General features: G+C 35.6%; 1 protein-coding gene across 1 annotated transcript; it reads left to right on the top strand.

Annotated features, from left to right (window-relative positions):
- The first annotated feature begins 1,398 nt into the window (after nucleotides 1–1,398).
- On the top strand, nucleotides 1,399–18,167 carry LOC126977226 (dynein beta chain, ciliary-like). Its single transcript, XM_050825949.1, has 17 exons — nucleotides 1,399–1,514; nucleotides 1,855–2,224; nucleotides 2,366–2,506; nucleotides 2,579–2,749; nucleotides 3,105–3,341; nucleotides 3,602–3,681; nucleotides 3,756–4,032; nucleotides 4,680–4,871; nucleotides 5,524–5,695; nucleotides 6,647–6,822; nucleotides 10,158–10,400; nucleotides 10,719–10,901; nucleotides 11,608–11,667; nucleotides 13,825–13,938; nucleotides 15,749–15,897; nucleotides 16,366–16,513; nucleotides 16,967–18,167. Exons 2-17 carry the CDS (start codon nucleotides 1,949–1,951, stop codon nucleotides 17,126–17,128), a joined length of 2,781 nt encoding a protein of 926 aa, XP_050681906.1. The 5' UTR covers nucleotides 1,399–1,514; nucleotides 1,855–1,948; the 3' UTR covers nucleotides 17,129–18,167.
- The last annotated feature ends 1,768 nt before the right edge of the window (nucleotides 18,168–19,935 follow it).

The following is a 19,935-nucleotide window of genomic DNA, read 5'->3' as shown; positions in this document are numbered from 1 at the left end:
TTGAAATATATAATAATAAAAAACTTTAACAGCGGATGAGGAAGAAGAAAAGGTAGCAGTGATAGCCGAAGAAGTTTCTAAAAAACAAAAAGACTGCGAAGAGGATCTCATCAAGGCTGAACCAGCACTTGTCGCCGCACAAGAAGCTTTGAACACTTTAAACAAAGCCAACCTGACTGAACTAAAATCATTCGGCTCTCCTCCAGGAGCTGTAACTAATGTCACTGCTGCAGTTATGGTTTTGTTGGCCCCTGGTGGAAAAATACCCAAAGACAGAAGTTGGAAATCAGCCAAGGTATTATTAAGATTTGATATTGAAACAATAAAAAAAATATTGTTTTTCAAATTGTTTATAAATAATGATATTTTTACTACAGATGGTGATGGCAAAAGTTGATGTCTTTTTGGAAGCTCTTATACATTATGATAAAGAAAACATTCATCCTGACGTTATAAAAGCTATTCAGCCATATTTAAAAGATTCTGAGTTTGAGCCAGGTATGTTATAAATTATACGGTGAATATTTTAATACCATCTATTATTAATTACATTAAATTGTTATGAATGTAAATGTTACAGAATTTGTTAGATCAAAATCGGCAGCAGCTGCTGGTCTGTGTGCCTGGGTTATAAACATTATTAAGTTTTTTGAAGTATTTTGTGACGTTGAACCAAAAAGAAAGGCATTAGCTGCTGCAAATGCCGAACTTGCAGCCGCCACTGAAAAATTAAAATCTATTAAATCTAAAGTAGCGGTGAGTTATATACATATTATGTTACTGCTTCCACCATCAGTCATTTGAATAAATTTGATTTTACCTAAGATGAAAATCTATAAAAAACAACTAGTTTCTTCTTTTCTTAGTAACCAATTCCGATTTCAGTCCCTTGAAGAACAATTAGCTACATTAACAGCAGACTTTGAGAAAGCCACTTTAGAGAAACTTAAATGTCAACAAGAAGCTGATGCAACAAATCGAACAATACAACTTGCAAATCGACTTGTTAATGGTCTTGCGAGTGAAAATGTCCGCTGGGCCGAAGCGGTATCTAAGTAAGATTCTTTCATTCTGTTGGTACAATACAATTTTTAAGGAAAGCTATCACGGGTAATTTTTATCTTTATTTTAGTTTTATGCAGCAAAGTACTACTTTACCTGGCGATGTCTTATTAGTGTGTGCATTCATATCATATGTAGGCTGTTTTACTAAACTGTATCGATTGGATTTATTGCAAAAGAACTGGCTTCCATTCCTAAAGACTTTAGAGGTACTTACAGTTAATAAAATTGATAGGTTTCATTTTTGTATTGTTAATTATTATTTACTATTCATACCCATGTTTCAGCCACCAATTCCAATAACCGAGGGCTTAGATCCGCTAACAATGTTGACAGACGATACCACAATTGCAATTTGGCAAAATGAGGGTTTGCCTTCAGATCGAATGAGCACTGAAAATGCAACCATACTATCAAACTCAGATCGTTGGCCACTTATGATAGATCCTCAGGTAATAACTAGTGAATATATTCTATCCTTAAAAATTATAAGAGTGTTTATGTGTTCATTAATATTTGTAGTTGCAAGGAGTAAAGTGGATAAAGCAAAAATATGGAGATATGTTACGAGTAATACGTCTCGGACAAAAAGGTTATTTGGATACGATTGAAAAGGCAATTATAAAGGGTGAAACAGTGTTGTTAGAAAATATAGGAGAGACTGTAGACCCCGTGCTTGATCCTCTATTAGGACGGAATTTAATGAAAAAGGGCAGGTAACAATCTCTTATTGGAAGAAAAAGTTATCAATGAAATCTACTTCAATACTTAACAATGGATGATTTGTTTCAGAGCGATCAAAATTGGTGACAAAGAGATTGAGTACAGTTCCAACTTTAGGTTGATTTTGCACACAAAATTAGCAAATCCTCACTACAAACCGGAAATGCAGGCCCAAACAACTTTGGTTAATTTTACTGTAACGAGAGATGGATTAGAAGATCAATTGTTAGCTGAAGTAGTTAAAGCTGAAAGACCTGATTTAGAAGAACTGAAAGCGGAATTAACCAAACAACAAAATGAGTTTAAGATACAACTGAAGAAATTGGAGGATAATTTACTATCTCGGCTTTCGTCAGCTGGAGAAAACATACTAGGAGATACGGCATTGATAGAAAATTTAGAAATCACAAAGAAAACGGCTGCTGATATCGAAAAAAAGGTACGCGATATCTTCTTAAAATAAGTGACTAAAATGACAGTGTTGTTTTTAAATTCTATAGTTTAGACTTGTGTAGTTTCTATTTGGTTCATATTATCTTACTCGCTATATGTGTAATTAATAGAAATTTTATTTATATAGGTCACAGAAGCCAAAGTGACATCGCATCAAATAGATCAAGCCAGAGAATTTTATCGGCCAGCTGCTGCTAGAGCGTCTCTTTTATATTTTATTCTGAATGACTTAAATACAATCAATCCTATTTATCAATTCTCACTAAAGGTAATTAAAAGTAGTTCCATAAAGAGTTTCATAAATGCGGTTGACTTTGAAATTAATTAATATTATTTATAGGCTTTCAGTGTTGTATTCCAAAAGGCTATCTGTAAAGCCGAACCTGCAGACGAAGTGGCTCAAAGAATAAGAAATCTAATTGATTGCATTACCTACTCAGTTTTCCAATACACGTCGAGAGGGCTATTTGAATGTGATAAATTGATTTTTGCGTCTCAAATGACGTTCCAGGTACAATTGAACATATTATTTCAATAAATGCTAGCCCCACTAAGATTACTTCTTATTTTAATATCGTAAAATATAAAAGGTATACTTTTTAAGGTTTTGGTTAGCTTTATTTATTTTCTAATATCATAACCGATACTAATACATACAATACATTTTAAATAGTTTTATCGTGAGTGTCAATTAACTGTAATAATTGCCAAAATCCATCCCAATTAGGACAATTTATAGCCTTACGATGCAAGCTTAAATAATATGTTTGCTCTTTTTAATGTTATTATATAATGTTATTGTGTATATATTATTTATGTTATGAAGTCCAGTAAACTCACCATCTAATTTTGTTCATTATTCTTAGATTTTACTTATGAGTGAAGAAGTATCACCAGTGGAGCTAGATTTCTTCCTCCGATTCCCAGTTAAGCCTCACGTCACGAGTCCGGTAGATTTTCTGTCTAATCAGAGTTGGGGCGGAATATGTTCCCTGGCGAGTAAAGATGAGTTTAGAAATCTTGACAGAGACATAGAAACGTCGCCAAAGAGATGGAAAAAGATTGTGGAAATGGAGTGTCCTGAACGTGAGAAATTTCCACAAGTAAGTTTAACTCGAACGGAAGAGAGACCGCTTATAAGAAGCAATTATGAGACTTCGTTACCAACTAGTTGATCAATGTAATATCTTTTTACTTTTGGCGCAGCTTAATAAAAAAAATGGCTTTTGCTATAAAATACTAGTTTTTGTAAAAACTTACTAATACTACCATGAAATATTGGTAGTACCATATACCATATTGGTAGGGTAAATTCTTCATCTGTCACTAAAATATCTTCTAATTTAATTTAACGTATTTTTAGGAATGGAAAAATAAAACTGCTCTTCAACGACTTTGTATGCTCAGAGCTTTACGACCTGATCGAATGACGTATGCAGTAGCGTAAGTATTTGTTCTCATACATTGACTTTTGCATAAAAAAACGATCAATGCTGTAAGTATTTTGTGATTTCCAGAACTTACATAGAAGAGAAGATGGGCACTAAATATGTCGAAAATAGGACTATGGAATTTAGTAAGTCGTTTGAAGAGACAAGTCCTACCACTCCAATATTCTTTATTCTGTCTCCCGGAGTCAATCCTCTCAAAGATGTAGAGGCTCTAGGGAAAGCTATGGGTTTTAATACTGATAAGGGTAACTTCCACAACGTCTCGTTGGGTCAGGGTCAAGAGGTGGTGGCCGAGCAAGCGATGGATGAAGCTCTGAAGAAAGGTCACTGGGTTGTATTACAGGTGAGTTGATTATCTTTCACAAGCCTCCAAAGAAATTCAATGGTGTGAAATATTAACCTACTTGCACTTGGCTTACAAAGGCTTGAATCGTGAGTGTTTTCATGCAAAATGGGTGCACAGTTGACGTGTTGAATTCTTTGTAAATCACTCAAATACCCCCAGTAAATATGGCACGGTGACTAGTTACAGGTGCATTTGTTACTTAAGCATGTTTTTCATATGTTTGCCTTATGATTGACTTTTGTTCCAATTACAATAATATAATCTTTTAAAAAACTTGTACATTTTGATTTAGAGAGTCCTGTACTTGAGCGATATTTTTTTTCTATTCAGATCTACCAGCCGTCCATTATCTATACGTCTGTATCTACATGTACCCTTATAGAAAACAGTAATTTAATTTTGTATTGAAATTTTATTTTAAAGAAAATATTTTTTTTAAATGTGATACTTGTTTTGCGCGTAGCTTAAGCTGTATAATATTTTTAAGTTCCGCCTTTGTTTTTACAATACTTCCTCTATACTGAATCATCTGAGAGTGCGTACCTAATCCGCACTGCAGAGAAAGTACAAGTGTTTGCTAATTTAAATAAAGCTCTAAATTGAAATAATTTCTGGCAGAAAATAAATTATATTTAACACCGTAGAACATTCACCTGGTTAAGAAATGGTTGCCAAGCCTTGAAAAGAAGATGGAAAGTTACGCGCATGGATATCACGAAGAGTACCGGCTATTCATGTCTGCAGAGCCCGCTGCTACTGCGGCTGCCCACATCATACCGCAAGGGATACTGGAGTCTAGCATTAAAATCACCAATGAACCTCCGACGGGAATGCAGGTTACCATTTATATGTTGTTATTACCGTTAGTAGGCTGTTGTATTACCGAACCGATACAGTTTATGGACCTTGAAATCTCGCCTAAACTACCATCTCAAAGGCAGGCAACACAACTCTTTACCTCTGGTATTGCTGATGTTCATGGGCAGCTAGATTTTCACTAATTATCCGGTAAGCTACAGCCCATTTGACCCCTCTAATATGAAAAAAAATATCGGGTTAACTTCAGGAGTGCCGGCAAGTGAAAACTTGAACATTAACGTTGTGCATTTTTGAATGTTATGGAATGGTTAGGGAATAATTTCGCACGAATGGCTTTATTTAGCAGTGTAAAAGTACTAGCATTTATTTGGATAAATACAATATTGATATTTTGTGCTATCGTACACAAAATTGACAATTTTCATCACATAAAAAATATAACACTTCAGAACTATTACACTTATTTATCATTTAAAGGTTAATCTCTCAGAAAAATCAACTTCGTCCATAATTTCAACGACTGTCTTACGAATTTACGATCAGGTCACGTGTCCTGACGCGAGTTAAACATTTTATACCCATCCCAAGAAAGAATCTAAAGAAGTTTTCACTTCAAAAATCTTATAATTCTTTTATAAGCCTAAATATTGTGTGTATTTGAATTTTCAGGCAAATCTTCATAAAGCCCTTGATAACTTTAACCAAGAGACTTTAGAGATGTGTGGAAAGGAAGCTGAATTCAAAGCCATTTTATTTTCTCTGTGCTACTTCCACGCCGTCGTTGCGGAAAGACGTAAATTTGGTCCTCAAGGTTGGAATAAGATATATCCATTTAACGTTGGTAAGAAACAAAAATATAATACGTATTGAAGACATACTATTTTTATTAAGCTGAAGGGTTTTTTGGTTGTTACCCTCCAAATCCCTGGAGCTGCAACTCGGAATTGAAATATAATTTTAAGCTAGCAACACGCTCGCTTGAAAAGATTTTCCACCAGCGCTGACTAAACAGTTCGTCATATATGAATGCTTATTTTACAATACTTATGCTATTTAGTAGACCGAGAATAATAGTTCGTTAAACTATATATTAATTTTTACTAAATTCTCCACAGTTGCACATTTTATTTTATGAATAGAATTGATTGTTTTACCTTCTAATAACTAAACTATTTATATATTTTTTGTGTGGTCCACAAAATATTGTAAGTCTGTGATATAGGCAAAGAAGTTTAAAGTAAGTAAACGATGGTGATTCTACATTAGACCCTTATAGATACATAATAATAATGTTGTGACGATAATTCTAAATCATAAAATTACAATCACATAATATAAAAAAAAGTGTGTGTGTACTTATGTATGCACGCAAGAAGTTATACTTCTGTGGCCTACCGAAGAAAAAATCATTAAAATGATTTATTCCTCGTGCTATTCTACGTTTTTAGAAAGAACAATTTTGCGAAAATCTTGCAAAGATCGCTTTGACAATTAATTATTAAATAAAGAATACGGCTGTACGGGCTTGAACCCTTTGCTGTCCTATTAATGGACGAAGAATCCAAAAAAAAAAAATAACGAATAACGCAAACATCAGTAAATTTTAGGAACCAACTTCAACCTGCTACATTTGTGTTACAGTGATGCGCGAGTATCATAAAATTTCACACTCATCATTATTTCATAACGTGCCTAAAGAAGTATAACTTCAAGAATGTACCCTACCAAAATGTAAGTTACTCCTAGCTACTTATTAGTATAAAGTATGACCCATAGCTATAATTGTTTTAAGGTGATTTAACGATCAGCGTATTTGTACTGTACAATTATTTAGAAGCCAATTCTAAAGTACCCTGGGAGGATCTACGATATCTGTTTGGTGAGATAATGTACGGCGGACATATTACTGACGACTGGGATAGAAGATTGTGTAACGCTTATCTGGAAGAGTTAATGCAACCTGACCTGGTAAGTGTCGTTGAAAGTACAAATAAATATTTATTAGCTCATTGGTCCCGGGTTCGAATCCCGGTAGATGCAAGCATATGATGAATATGGATGTATGTTTACGAGTCATGGATGTTTAAATTTATTTATTTATTTTTATATGTATCTCGGAGATTTATTTGGATTTAAAATCGAGCGTCACGGTGTTGGTATCCACCATGTTGTTTTAAGTCGATCAGTGTGCACAACCGGGGCGGGCGCTAGCTTGAAAACGACTGCCACTTTTCAATGAGCGCTTTACTGACGGACAATAATAACTAACTTCAATGACGTCACCGACAGTGACGTACAATGTGACAACTTCAAACACACTTTGAAAGATGACGTTCGCCATCAGTTCAGCCCAATACACAGAGTAGAATATTATCATACAGGCCATATTACTTTTATATTCTTATTCTCCGACAATGCTTAAGTAAGTATATTGTATTAAATATATCATTGTCTTGCAACCCATAACACAGGCTATATATGCTTAATTTGGGACAAGATAATTTGTGTAAAAAGTGTGTCAATATTATTATTACTAGCTGACCCGGCAAACGTTGTTTTGCCATATAAAGTATAATTCACCCGATAGTTTTATAAGTAATAAAATATTGCCTTTATATATATATTGTACATCATTTTGTTCTATTGTCAATAGTTTTTGCAGCGCACGCAAAAATTGGTTTTTCGATTTTACACCTTGTGTTACAAAATAGCAATTTTATTACGGATCCCTAATTTTGAAAAAAAAAACATAGCCTATAGCCTTCCTCGATAAATGGACTACCCAACACTGAAAGAATCATTCAAATCGGACCAGTAGTACCAGAGATTAGCGCGTTCAAACAAACAAACAAACACTGCAGTTTTATAATATTAGTATAGATTATTTGAAGTTCATACAGCTACAAGATGACCCGAAATACATTAAAATGTAATAATATGACTGTTTGTACGTATTTTTCAAAAGTCATTCAATACAAATGAACAAACGAGAAGGAAGAGTGGCCATTGAGTTACTTAAATGTTCTTCTCACTACCTCTACTTTTAACGTACATATGGTAGATTAAGTAATTAAAAATTAATATTTATAGTGACGATTGTAAAGCGCTTAGTTTAAGCCTAATTGAATAAATTTTATTTGAATTTGACTTTGAAAAAAGCTAATGGGTTAAAAATGTTAACATCAGTGATTTCAGACTGATCAAGGTATCAAGGTATTTGTATCGATCCAGAAAATAATTTTGTGTGCCTCATAAAATAAATTTAATCTCAAACTTTTAGTTATTACCTTAATAATGATAAAAGTGATCCGTAAAAAATTATAGTTAGTAGTGCCTGGTAATGGCAACAGTGAATATTTTCAAAGTTAAAGTATAAATTACGTACGACTATTTAAAATCAGCTCTTTCATTCATAACTAATTAAAGAATAGGTATCTTACAACTATTTTCCAGTCAAATTCAAATCTGGAAATGTAGAGGCGTACTTTAGTAGCGTAGTAGTTAATATACTAGTTGTAACGGGGACACGAACGTCTGTTCAAAACCCGAAACTGGTCGCAGAGAATCTTTATAAGCAAAAGTAACTGTTGATCGTAGATGGGTGAAAATTTGAAGTTGTATGTATTTTTAATAATGCTGACTCATAATCAAAAAAAATAAAAAAAAAATGTCAAAATCATAAATAAATAAAATTTGGCGTGGACCACCCTTAACATTTAGGGGGATGAAAAATAGATGTTGTCCGATTCTAAGACCTACCCAAAATGCACTCAAATTCATGAGAATCGGTCAAGCCGGTTTCGAAGGAGTTTAACTACAAACACCGCGACATGAGATATATATCACCTACCATTTTTTTAATATAAAATTATTTTGTCTTCAGATATACTTTTAAGGAGATGTTTTTTATTTAAATTTTTATTGTTAAGAATAATTAGACAATAATTTAGATACTGATCAAACTAAATGCATTCCACCATCAAATAATATGGATAGACTTACCCCCTTATTCATAATGGTCCGCTAACTTTAAACAGCCGCTTAGGAGTGTTTTTTCTCATTCCGACTTAGGTCAATAGAAGAAGACAGAGTGAGAATTAGCAATGCTTTAAGTTAGCAGACTATTATGAATAAGGGGGTTAGTATTTTGTTCTGTGCTGTTTGCTTTTGCCGTCCTGAGGGATGAAAATAAGTTATAGTTTTACTTACTCGGCCTCTTACTCTCTCTACTTCTACATATTTCCCTGTGAAGCTCTTATAGTTATTTATGCAACTGTTGTGTAATAAGGGGTATTAAAACACGAACGTGGATTTATCACACGAGGCGAAGCCGAGTGTGATAATAGTATCACATGAGTGTTTTAATACCTAATTATCAACAGTTGCATACAAGACTTTACCTACACCTAGAATATGAATCCTCTAAAAGATTCTGGAACAGTTAGCTTACTGCTAACATTAAAACAGCCAGTCCAGTAGGTAGTAGTAATCTAATATCATCCAATACTGATTATATACAAATAAACTAAGTATTAATGTATCAATTATTTATTTTAGTAGTAATTTACATTTTATATAGTGCAATAATTAAAATTCACTCGAATATTCAGCGTTTAAAATGAATCGCTCATTTTTGTAAACAAAACAATAAAAATATCTAAGAAAAATGGCGGGGATTCGAATAACCTACTTTTTTTAAGGCGCGCGATGTTCTGGTAGTGCGGAACGCGCGTAAACGAAAATGTTCTTTTTTTGAAATTCATACAGATACCACGCATAGAGCAATAAGAATGTGGCTGTCTGTTAAAACTCATTGAGCACGAAGGGATTGAAAAAAAAAATTAGGAGTGTTGTTATGAAATTCAGTACAACATTACAACACTCGTTTGGATGATGTAATGGTTATTAGAACATTGGGTGTTTTAATGTTGGCAATAAGCTAACTATTTCAGAATCTTTAATAGAGGATTTAAAGCCTAGGTGTAGATAAAATTTTTAATTATATGAAAATAAGGGACGAGACGAGCAGGAAATTCAGCTGTAGTAATTAATACGCCCTGCCTATTACAATGCAGTGCCATTCTCGAAAAACCCAAAAATTCTGAGCGGCACTACTATTGCGCTCGTCACCGTCTCATTTGCTCAGTAATATCACTAGCTACGGCGCCGTTCAGACTGAAACACAGTAATGCTTACACATTACTGCTTCACGGCAGAAATAGGCTGTTGTGGTACCTATAATCTACCAGCATGCTGTGCAATTGAGCCTCCAACTGGTATAAGATGGCTAAGTATACATCTAGGTGGATGGAGAGTTGCAGCTGGCTCCAGGTTTCCCCGCGCCCCCTAACACAGACTACGCGGGCTACCATCAGTACATCGAAGATGCCATGCCCGCCGAGTCTCCTTATCTCTACGGTCTGCACCCCAACGCAGAGATCGGATTCCTCACCACCACCTCGGAGAACCTGTTCAGAACTATATTTGAGATGCAGCCAAGAGACGCACAGGCTTCTGGGGCTACTACTGTTACTAGAGAAGATAAGGCAAGATTTTAAAGAGTTCTTAATATTTTTATATATATTTATTATACCAGAATGATATAATTAGTGTAATTGCGAAATGACATAATAGCGATAATTTAATGTCGTTTTCTTCGAATTTATATGTATTATAACTTCACTTCATCTTAAGGTTCGAACATTTTCTGAAACTTATACGAAACTCAAATAGCCTTTACGCCGTAAGGCGTAATGATATGATTTCTGCCTTGAATTATCTATTATCCTTCGATTCTATTAAAAATAAACAAGGTAAACTCTTAGATATAATAATAATAACTTTGAACGTCGCAATGATTCAAGGTCAAACAAATGCTCGATGAAATAGCGGAGAAGCTGCCAGAGGAATTCAACATGGTGGAGATAATGGGCAAGGTCGAAGAGCGGACGCCATACGTGATCGTGGCGTTCCAGGAGTGCGAGAGGATGAACCACCTCACTGGAGAGATGAAGCGCTCCTTGAGGGAACTGGACTTAGGATTAAAGGTACAGGACTCATCATTGTTTTTTTCGCAGAAGGCACTGCAGCGTATACGTTAACTGATGATTAGTAATAAGCGCCAACCACTCTCTATCACATCCACAAATAAGCATTCGGCGTTTCGCAACAGCGCGCAAGGAAGAGCGTGTGTCCAAGTGACTCCACCATTTTGTTGTAGATGGAAGTATGCTACTTTAAGTAATAACTGTTGAGAAACGTCACACATCTAGATGGTGGAGGTGATATCGTAGTTTGTAGCATGTGCTCCATTTTTGGATTTTGGTGGCAGGGACCTAGTCTCTGAGCTTTTCAAAACATTTCCCGTGATAAATGCAGTGGAAGACACACAATGAAGCGATGTGCCTCACACGCAAAGTCATCTAGCTGGCCGGTCTTTGCACCAAACAAACTCTGCCTCAGGGATAGGATCTAAAGAAGATTCAGATCGATTCCTATCTTACTATCTCACTAGTTTTCTCCACCTCAGACTCCTCATTCCTCCCAAACCAAATTGTTTTACCTCAAAAGAATAGCCCACCTTGGAAATGAAGCGACCGGCCCCTAGTTAATAAATAAATATTCTAATATATATAATATACTAGAATATAGGTATAGTATAAAAATATAAGAATTGGAATTTCATGTTTCAATTATGTTATTTAATTATTTACAATTACCTTTAAATTATAAAAGTTAACTTGTTTTATACAGGGAGAGCTTACCATTACATCAGATATGGAGGAGTTGGAAAATGCTCTGTTTTTAGATCAGGTGAGGTTATACACTGGCCTTCAAAAGTAAGTATCACACTTTTAAAATTGGGATAAAGTTTTAAGTTCACAAGATATACTTTCGAAATAAAAAGGACTCCAAAGAGAATTTAATTTTGTACATAAAAACTTTATAGTCGGTAACCTTCTTTTAAGAATTGGCTGAAAAAAAACTTCAAAAACAAAACCATTCCTTTTTCAAAGTGGACGTTTCCGAATTACAGTTTTACCATTCACATTTTTCTTTCTGTTTTAAATTTTTTTCAAGATCGATGGGTCTTGTTTCAAAAATTTATTATGCTAAAAAGCACATAACATTTATTTATCATGCCTCTTTCAGTTGAAAAATGTGCTACGATCATGGCTTTTCTGGAACTAGGCATCAGTATGCGTCGCACTGCAAGAATGGTGGGTGTGACGGTACGAACGGTCCAGAAGGTAAAGCGAAGGTACGAAGAGACTGGACACCATCTGAGGAGACCTTGTAATGGCAGACCCAGGTGTACCAGTGCCCGAGAAGATCGTTATATTATTTCCACTGTTTTAAGAAATCGCCACCAAAATGCAGTTGAAGTCCAGCAACAGCTTCTTCAGACCCGGAGGGACTACATTAGTGACAGTACAGTGAGAAGAAGACTTGCTGAAGCAAATTTGAAACCCCGAAGACCAGCGAGTGGCCCAAAACTCGAGAGACAGCATCGAGTAGCGAGACTGCGATACGCCCGTGAACACATGCAGTGGGATGAAGAAGAATGGTCAAGAATTTTGTTTGCAGATAAGTCTCGATTCTCCCTTTACACTTCTGATGGAAGGCGAAGTATTCACAGGCGACCCGGTGAGCGATACCTTCAAGCTTGCATCTCAGAAAGAGTCCAATACGGTAGAGGCAGTGTACATGTATGGGCTGGCATATCTTCAGAAGGTCGCACAGAGCTTGTAGCCATAGAAAATGGCACCCTCACTGGGCAAAGATATGCTCAAGAGATTCTCAATGAGTATGCAGGGCCGCATTTAGCAAATATGGGGATCGATGCTGATGCATGATAATGCCCAGCCACACACGGCTCATATCGTACAAGAGTATATTTAGGAGGTCGGTATCAGCGTGATGGCTTGGCCATCAAGAAGTCCTGATCTCAACCCGATTGAACACGCCTGGGATGAGCTTGGGAGGCTAGCCAGAAATCGCAGACCACCACCTACTACCCTCAGGGCACTAAAGCAGGCCCTGGTAGAAGAATGGGAGAATATTCCCCAACATCGGCTCCGAAACCTAGTGTTCAGTATGCCAAACCGGCTCGAGGCTGTAATCAGAGCTCGAAGAGGCAATACCAGTTATTAAAAATTAAATAACATGAAATACATTTTAGATGAATTTTTTTACACTAAACTAAAAATGTTTATTTTCATTGTTTTATCTTTTTTAAGTTAAAAATGTAAATAATGTATAATTTTAGTTTCTAAGAATTAAAGCCTATAAAATTTGCAACAAAACGTTTTTAATCTTAAATCTCTATCTTCTATAGTTAAGAAAAAAATTAATTTTAAAAGTGTGATACTTACTTTTGCAGGCCAGTGTAGTTTGTAATTGTATTATAATAACCGCCTATGCTATTGCACATGCTCGTAAGTGATAGCACTTTTCAATTCTAAACAATTTGTTATTTTTTAAAGTGATAACCCTCACTTCTGGGATTAATTACAGAAATTAAATTTGTAACCAAAATTTATGAACGATGCGGGACTCGAACCCACGACCTCTCATGTTCCGTGCGAGCGCTCTTTCCACTGAGCCAACCGTTTAGATTAGCCAAATTGCTTAGATTTGAAAGAGCGACATCTGAAGTCAATTTCCTTATATGCAAATATATATTGGGCTTGAGCAGGTTATTAGCTATAAAGTAGATACTGTAGATGAAGCCACAACCTGAGAGTTGAACAAGATATACAAGATTTATAACGATGCGTCACTAGAATTTTATTGTTAATTATTTGTTTTGAAATTTAATTTGTCAAATTTCTATTTTGAGGAATCTACTTTGCGAGGTTTTGCAGCAATCATAATTTTTTTTTTAATTTAGTGTCTAAGTCTAAGAGCAAAACCCTGAGACATACACAAGTTTCACAGAATACTCCTTCACAAGTGGCGTATGTCCAGGTGCCGGCGATTTGGGCCAACCGGGCGTACCCGTCGCTGCTGGGACTGTCCGCCTGGTTTGTGGATCTGCTGCTGAGACTGCGAGAGCTGGAGACCTGGGCAACAGATTTTGTGGTTAGTCCATGTCTGTATTTATTCCTATTATATGTATACCTACAGAAACGGTCGCCGGCGTAGCACCAGCATATTATGATGTGTTTGTGAACCGATCGAAATGAAATAAACACCAAATATTAGAGCAGGTTGCTACTCAGGCATCATTCAAAATCGCATTCAAATTAGTTTATTTATCTTAGATCGTGCACTGACAAACAAACTGACAAAGAGGTAAAAATTAATAAAAAAAATTCAATAATTAAAATATTTGGGGTATACAAAATAGACAATGACGACCGATTCTCAGACCTACCAAATATATCGTACATAAAATTTATCGTACTACAATAATTGTTATATTCGATTGCCATCTTGCAAAACCCTATTGCGGATCTGTGAATGGAACAGAATAATATTATAAAAACCGTGATACAAAAATAGGTGTTGATCATAGAAGGGTAAAAATTTGAAGTTGTATGTATTTTTAATGCTAAATCATATTAAAATCAAAATAAAAAAAAATTGTCAAAAAAGAAGTTGTGAGACATAGCTGGCCTCCCAATATTTTCCGCCATCCAGGGCTGCTCTTCTTGGGAAAATCATCTCTGCGCCATTTTGCTTTGGGCTGGGTACCATTTTGTGACACTTCTGTTTCTTTTTCAGCCCATTTTTAGTGTGGCAAATATTGGCTGTTAATAATAACATTTAAATAATAATAATGAGAATTTTTTTCCCCACATGGACTGCCCTGCAGCGTTCTCTTGGACAGCAATGCAATCTCCACAGACTTGTATTAATTTTGCTGATATGTATAGCAACAAAAAAAAAATCCTTTTAAAAAATAATTCAAATGTACATTGTTTTATATATTTTTATGGTGCTAGTAATAACCTTTAGTTGCCAGTCTGACCTTTAATTCATCAATTTTTATTAAATGATTTAGTGTATATTAGATTTATAAAAGGCTACAACAGCAGTTGGGGGTGAGGGGAGAATGGACCTACCATCATGCCGGACCTAATCGGACTCATCTGCACGCACGGCAAATTCAGGCTATTTTTGCATCGGCAGTAGCGCCGAGGCTATCGCGGTCCCCCTGATAGATAATCAACGAGGCACTGGCAACTGAGTAGTGGCTGTTTGTCCACACACCTGATCCTGCGACTGAGCAGAAGAAGTTTCTGCAACTTTGGGTCTTAAATAAACCCAGAACAGTCTGGTGCAGAGACAACGGAAAATTACTGCATTGTCTTTCCCAAGAGAATTCTCATACAGGAGAACTTCATGATGACCACTCCGTCGAAAGCGTATCAACAGAGAAGACAATAATAAAATATATAATAAATTGCCCAATTATTTACCAATCAAGGTTTTTGAAAGAAGACTGCATCAATGGTTAACAAATAAGTGCTTCTATAGTTTGAATGAATTTTTTAATACAAAATGAATTATTATTATGAACTAGCCTATTTAATAATCATATATTATGTTAATTATATTATACTTTTGTGACATTAAATTGGTTGACATAGGTAATAAATGTATTATTAAATTACTTACATCTTATTTTATAATATCTTAAAATTTTTGTTACTATTAATGATGGAATTGTGAATTCCGACATGTTTAAGTATAACAGTAGTGTGTTGGTACTTAGACAACTCTATATCAAATTTTGCATGTCAATTGACGAAACATATTGTATTATTAAGAATATTATGTTAACATCTAAACTACAATGTTTCTTGTAAATAAAATTTCATTTCATTTCAGTAATAGTTTCTAATAAAATGTATCTTGTATATAAATCTATTTATATATCTATTAGCTGCCAACGTCAGTGTGGTTGGGAGGGTTCTTCAACCCTCAGAGTCTGCTGACGGCGATTATGCAGAGCACAGCGAGGAGGTACGAGCTGCCGCTGGATAAGATGTGCCTCCAGTGTGACGTCACCAAGAAGATGAAGGAGGAATTTACGTGAGTATCTGTACTGTGACGTCATTAATTGGCAATTTATCAGCAAAGCAGAAGGCCTCAGTAATATTTTTTTAATATAATATTCAAATTCAAATATTTTTATTCAAAATAGAATATAATATCACTTATTGAAAGTTAAAAACTACCACCCATTCCGAAAGGTATGCCTCGGAACTGAGAAGAACGGGCGCAACAAACCCAGTGGGCTTCTTATTTTTATATAAATGTGGCTAAAATGTATAATCGTACAATAAAATGTATATTTTAATAGCCCGTTGGCGGTCGCTCCATTCCCAATCTATGGTATCATTAAGAAAGTCATTTATGTCATAGTAACCCAGTCGAAAATTCTGAGGTAACAAACATAAAAAATACATTCGAATTACGAACCTCCTCCTTTTTTGACGTCGCTTAGTAAAATAATAGCATTCTGTCCTTATGGCGTTCCAAAATTCAAATTGTAAATAGCATCGCGGACTCCCGCGGGACGCCGAGAGATGGCGCTTACGTGCATGGTCTGTTGATGGAGGGAGCGCGGTGGGACGCTCAGACCGGCATCATAATGGACGCACGCCTCAAGGATCTGTTCCCGCCGATGCCAGTTATCAACGTGCGGGTGAGTTGACTTATGACAAAGACTTTAGGACATGTTTATATTTATATTATACCATGATAAATTTAGTTCTTTGTTGTATATATGGCGTTTTTTGTAATGCCAATAAGGGATGAAACGAGCAGGACGTTCAACTGATGGTAATTGATACGCCCTGCCCATTACAATACTTGATTCTTGAAAAACCCAAGAATTCCGAGCGGCACTTCAATTGCGCTCGTCACCTTGAGACATGTTAAGTCTCATTTTCCCAGTAATTTCAATAGCTACGGCGCCCTTCAGACCGAAACACAGTAATGCTTATACATTACTGCTTCACAGCAGAAAAAAGCGCCGTTTTGGCACCCATAATCTAGCCGGCATCCTGTGTAAAGGATCTAGTTATGTAATCAAGATGCGGTAAATTTTGTTACCTTAAAACAGAGGCGGCAATAACAGTTTCTCTCCTTCTTGCAGGCAATAACACAAGACAAGCAGGACTTGCGAAACATGTACGAGTGTCCCGTTTACAAGACCCGCACGCGTGGTCCTACCTACGTGTGGACTTTCAACCTGAAGACCAAGGATAAACCCGCCAAGTGGACGCTAGCTGGGGTGGCGCTCTTGCTGCAGACATAAAACTCAAAAGTCATAAGCAAAATATTTTTTTCACGTAGGGCCAGAAATAACACTTATGAATACCAAATTCAAACATTTTACCATTAACCACCTACCAACTTACTTAGGAAAGGTTAAATGCTTAAATGAGAAGAGGCAAGAAACTCATTGTCACTGAAATAACGTATGAATACCAAAATTAAATATTTTGTCATTTACCACCAACTACTTACCACACTTACTTAGGAAAGTTTAAATGCTTTAATGAGAAGAGGCAAGAAACTCATTGTCACTTAAATTACGTATGAATACCAAAGTCAAACATTTTACCATCTACCACCTACTACTTACCACACTTACTTAGGATAAGTTAAATGCTTAAATGAGAAGAGGCAGGAAACTCATTGTCACCTTTAAATTACGCATTCATACTGACTATATGACTGAATATTGGTAACGGCCGTATGACAGCTGTGATAAAACGTCGATAAAAATTGACTTCAGAACTAATTTCTATTTTTAGCACTTCACGCACACTAACACAAAGTGTCATACAAATTGCGAGTGTAAGACGTAGCTTGTCACGCGCACTAATCTAATATTCCTGGCCTATTTTTATCGGTTCCCTAACAGCAAGAGACGTATCTCGACGTATAAATTTATTATTATTTATTTATAGCTTTATTTCCTTACATCTATAAATTTACTTATAAATTGTATTTGTTAGTATGTGTTAGTATTTCACTGTTTTAAATAAAAATACTTATTTTGTTAGTAAAATTAGTTATTATTTCCGACATAAGGACCGCCTTTAGCGGTAAAAGCCTCCTATACGTATAAATTATCGAAGTTATTTTCATTTGAGTAACCATGAATGTGTTTGTAAATGATATGTCGTTGGGCTGTATTTTCATAAGTTTGTATCTTTATACCATTAATGTAATAAAAAAAAAACAATTAAGGAAAGTATCACAAGTCACTAAAGTCCATAGGCACATTAATTACAAGTGATCAAATCACGCCTCTTTAGACGAAATATTAAAAAGATATAAGAAAATACTCAAGTTTTTGATTTTAGTTTGAATTCTATATTACTTTAAGGATTTTAAATTTGAAAACAAAATTTATGAACGATGCGGGTCGCAAACCTCGCGTTCCAAGCGAGCGCTCTTTTCACTGAGCCAACCATTCGAGTATTATTGATAAATGTTGTGTGTCTTGATCAACGGGTTGTGGCTTCATTGAGAGTTGATCAAGACACAAGATTTATCAACGATACGTCACTCGAAAGGTTCGCTCAGTGGAAAGAGCGCTCGCATTGAACACGAGAAGTCACGGGTTCGAGTCCCGCATCGTTAAAAATTTTTGTGCTCAGATTTAATTTATGTAATTAATCCTAGAAGTGAGTGTTATCACCTAAAAAAATAACAAATTGTTTATTTTAAGGGTTTTTGTACGCGAAGGGTAAGTAACTGGAACCCTTTAAGCTCCGATTTCACCAATGAAACATTAAACTGAGTTTAAAAAAGCTCAGTTTTACTTAAACTAGTTCAAATGCAAATCTTGATCTAAATTAAACAAAAAACGATTTCACCAATATATTTTAAACGCGTTCACAAAAACTGAGTTTACGTGTCATAATCGATGGAGTGTATGAAATAGCTGTCTAAACTATCATCGGTAAGTATGAGATAAATTAAAATTCTGATGTATCTTTCTATGTCGACAAGATACGATAAGGACAGGGATAGCTCCTGGATGCGATCAACGTCCAAAATTCGGCAGTCAGCATTAAAATCCATTTACGAACTTTATAAATATGAACGTAGGTTTGTTTGTTACGCTTTCACGCCGAAACTACTCAACCAACTGTCATGATATGTAGGACATAGTCTATGACTAGAGCTTGGGAACGGACAAATCTACCATTTATGGTGAAAAGTAGGTTTGGAGGGGTCAATATTGGGGATGAGAGTTTGTATGGAATGTCGTCATTTTAATCGTCAATAAAACCATGTACTTAAATTAAATAAAATGCGGAAAGCAATGTACAGTTAACCACAGCAGTTTGTATGTGTATTATTTACAAAGTATCCTTAAAAAAAAGCTGCCCAAAGTAACTGTTCCACACGGCCGAAGTCGCGAGTTTGTGTTAGTGAAATGCGAATTGAAAATGTAATCCGATTCACAGCTGTAAACTAATTTCAAAGTGTTCTTATTGCCTTCTATTTTAAAGTGAAATCAGTCATTTGTATGGCTCCGTGGTCGGAGACAGATGGTCTGTCAGCGGCCTATTTCATTTGAGAGACCACCGACCACTGACCTGTATAAATACCACTGGACAGGCTGTTCCATGTTTGACAGAAAATTTTGTGCCTATTTGAAGCGCCAATCGCGAGCGTCCAGAGAACTAATTTTGACGTATAATACAAATGGCTGCGAAGGATCGTACAATACTCTGAAGTATTTTTGCATTTTGAATTAATTTCGTTCGTTTTCCGTGTCATTTATACTTTAAGAATCAACGTAATAAAGTGCACAATTTTTTTTTGTAAATAGTTTCCCACCATCTACGAATGTTTGCTGAGGTTGTCATTAGTAGTTTTAGTACCCCAGACTCTCGCTACATGGCCAACAGCGCCAATATGGCACAAAAGTTCTTTGACAGCCCTCGCGGCTGTGGTATATAGTAGAGGTCAGTGGAGACTACTTTTGTAGAGTGTTTATTACAATTTCTATTTTTAAAACCTACCATGTGCTCCAGTGCATATACACGGCAAGTGTTTCTATGTTCCTATGCTACCGTGTCCCTGTGGGCACGGCAACAC

This window comes from Leptidea sinapis, chromosome 44 (assembly GCF_905404315.1).
Source record: "Leptidea sinapis chromosome 44, ilLepSina1.1, whole genome shotgun sequence".
NCBI classification, from domain to species: Eukaryota; Metazoa; Arthropoda; class Insecta; order Lepidoptera; family Pieridae; genus Leptidea; species Leptidea sinapis.
The sequence above is the reverse complement of the archived record's forward strand: the minus strand, read 5'-3'. Positions and strand labels throughout refer to the sequence as shown.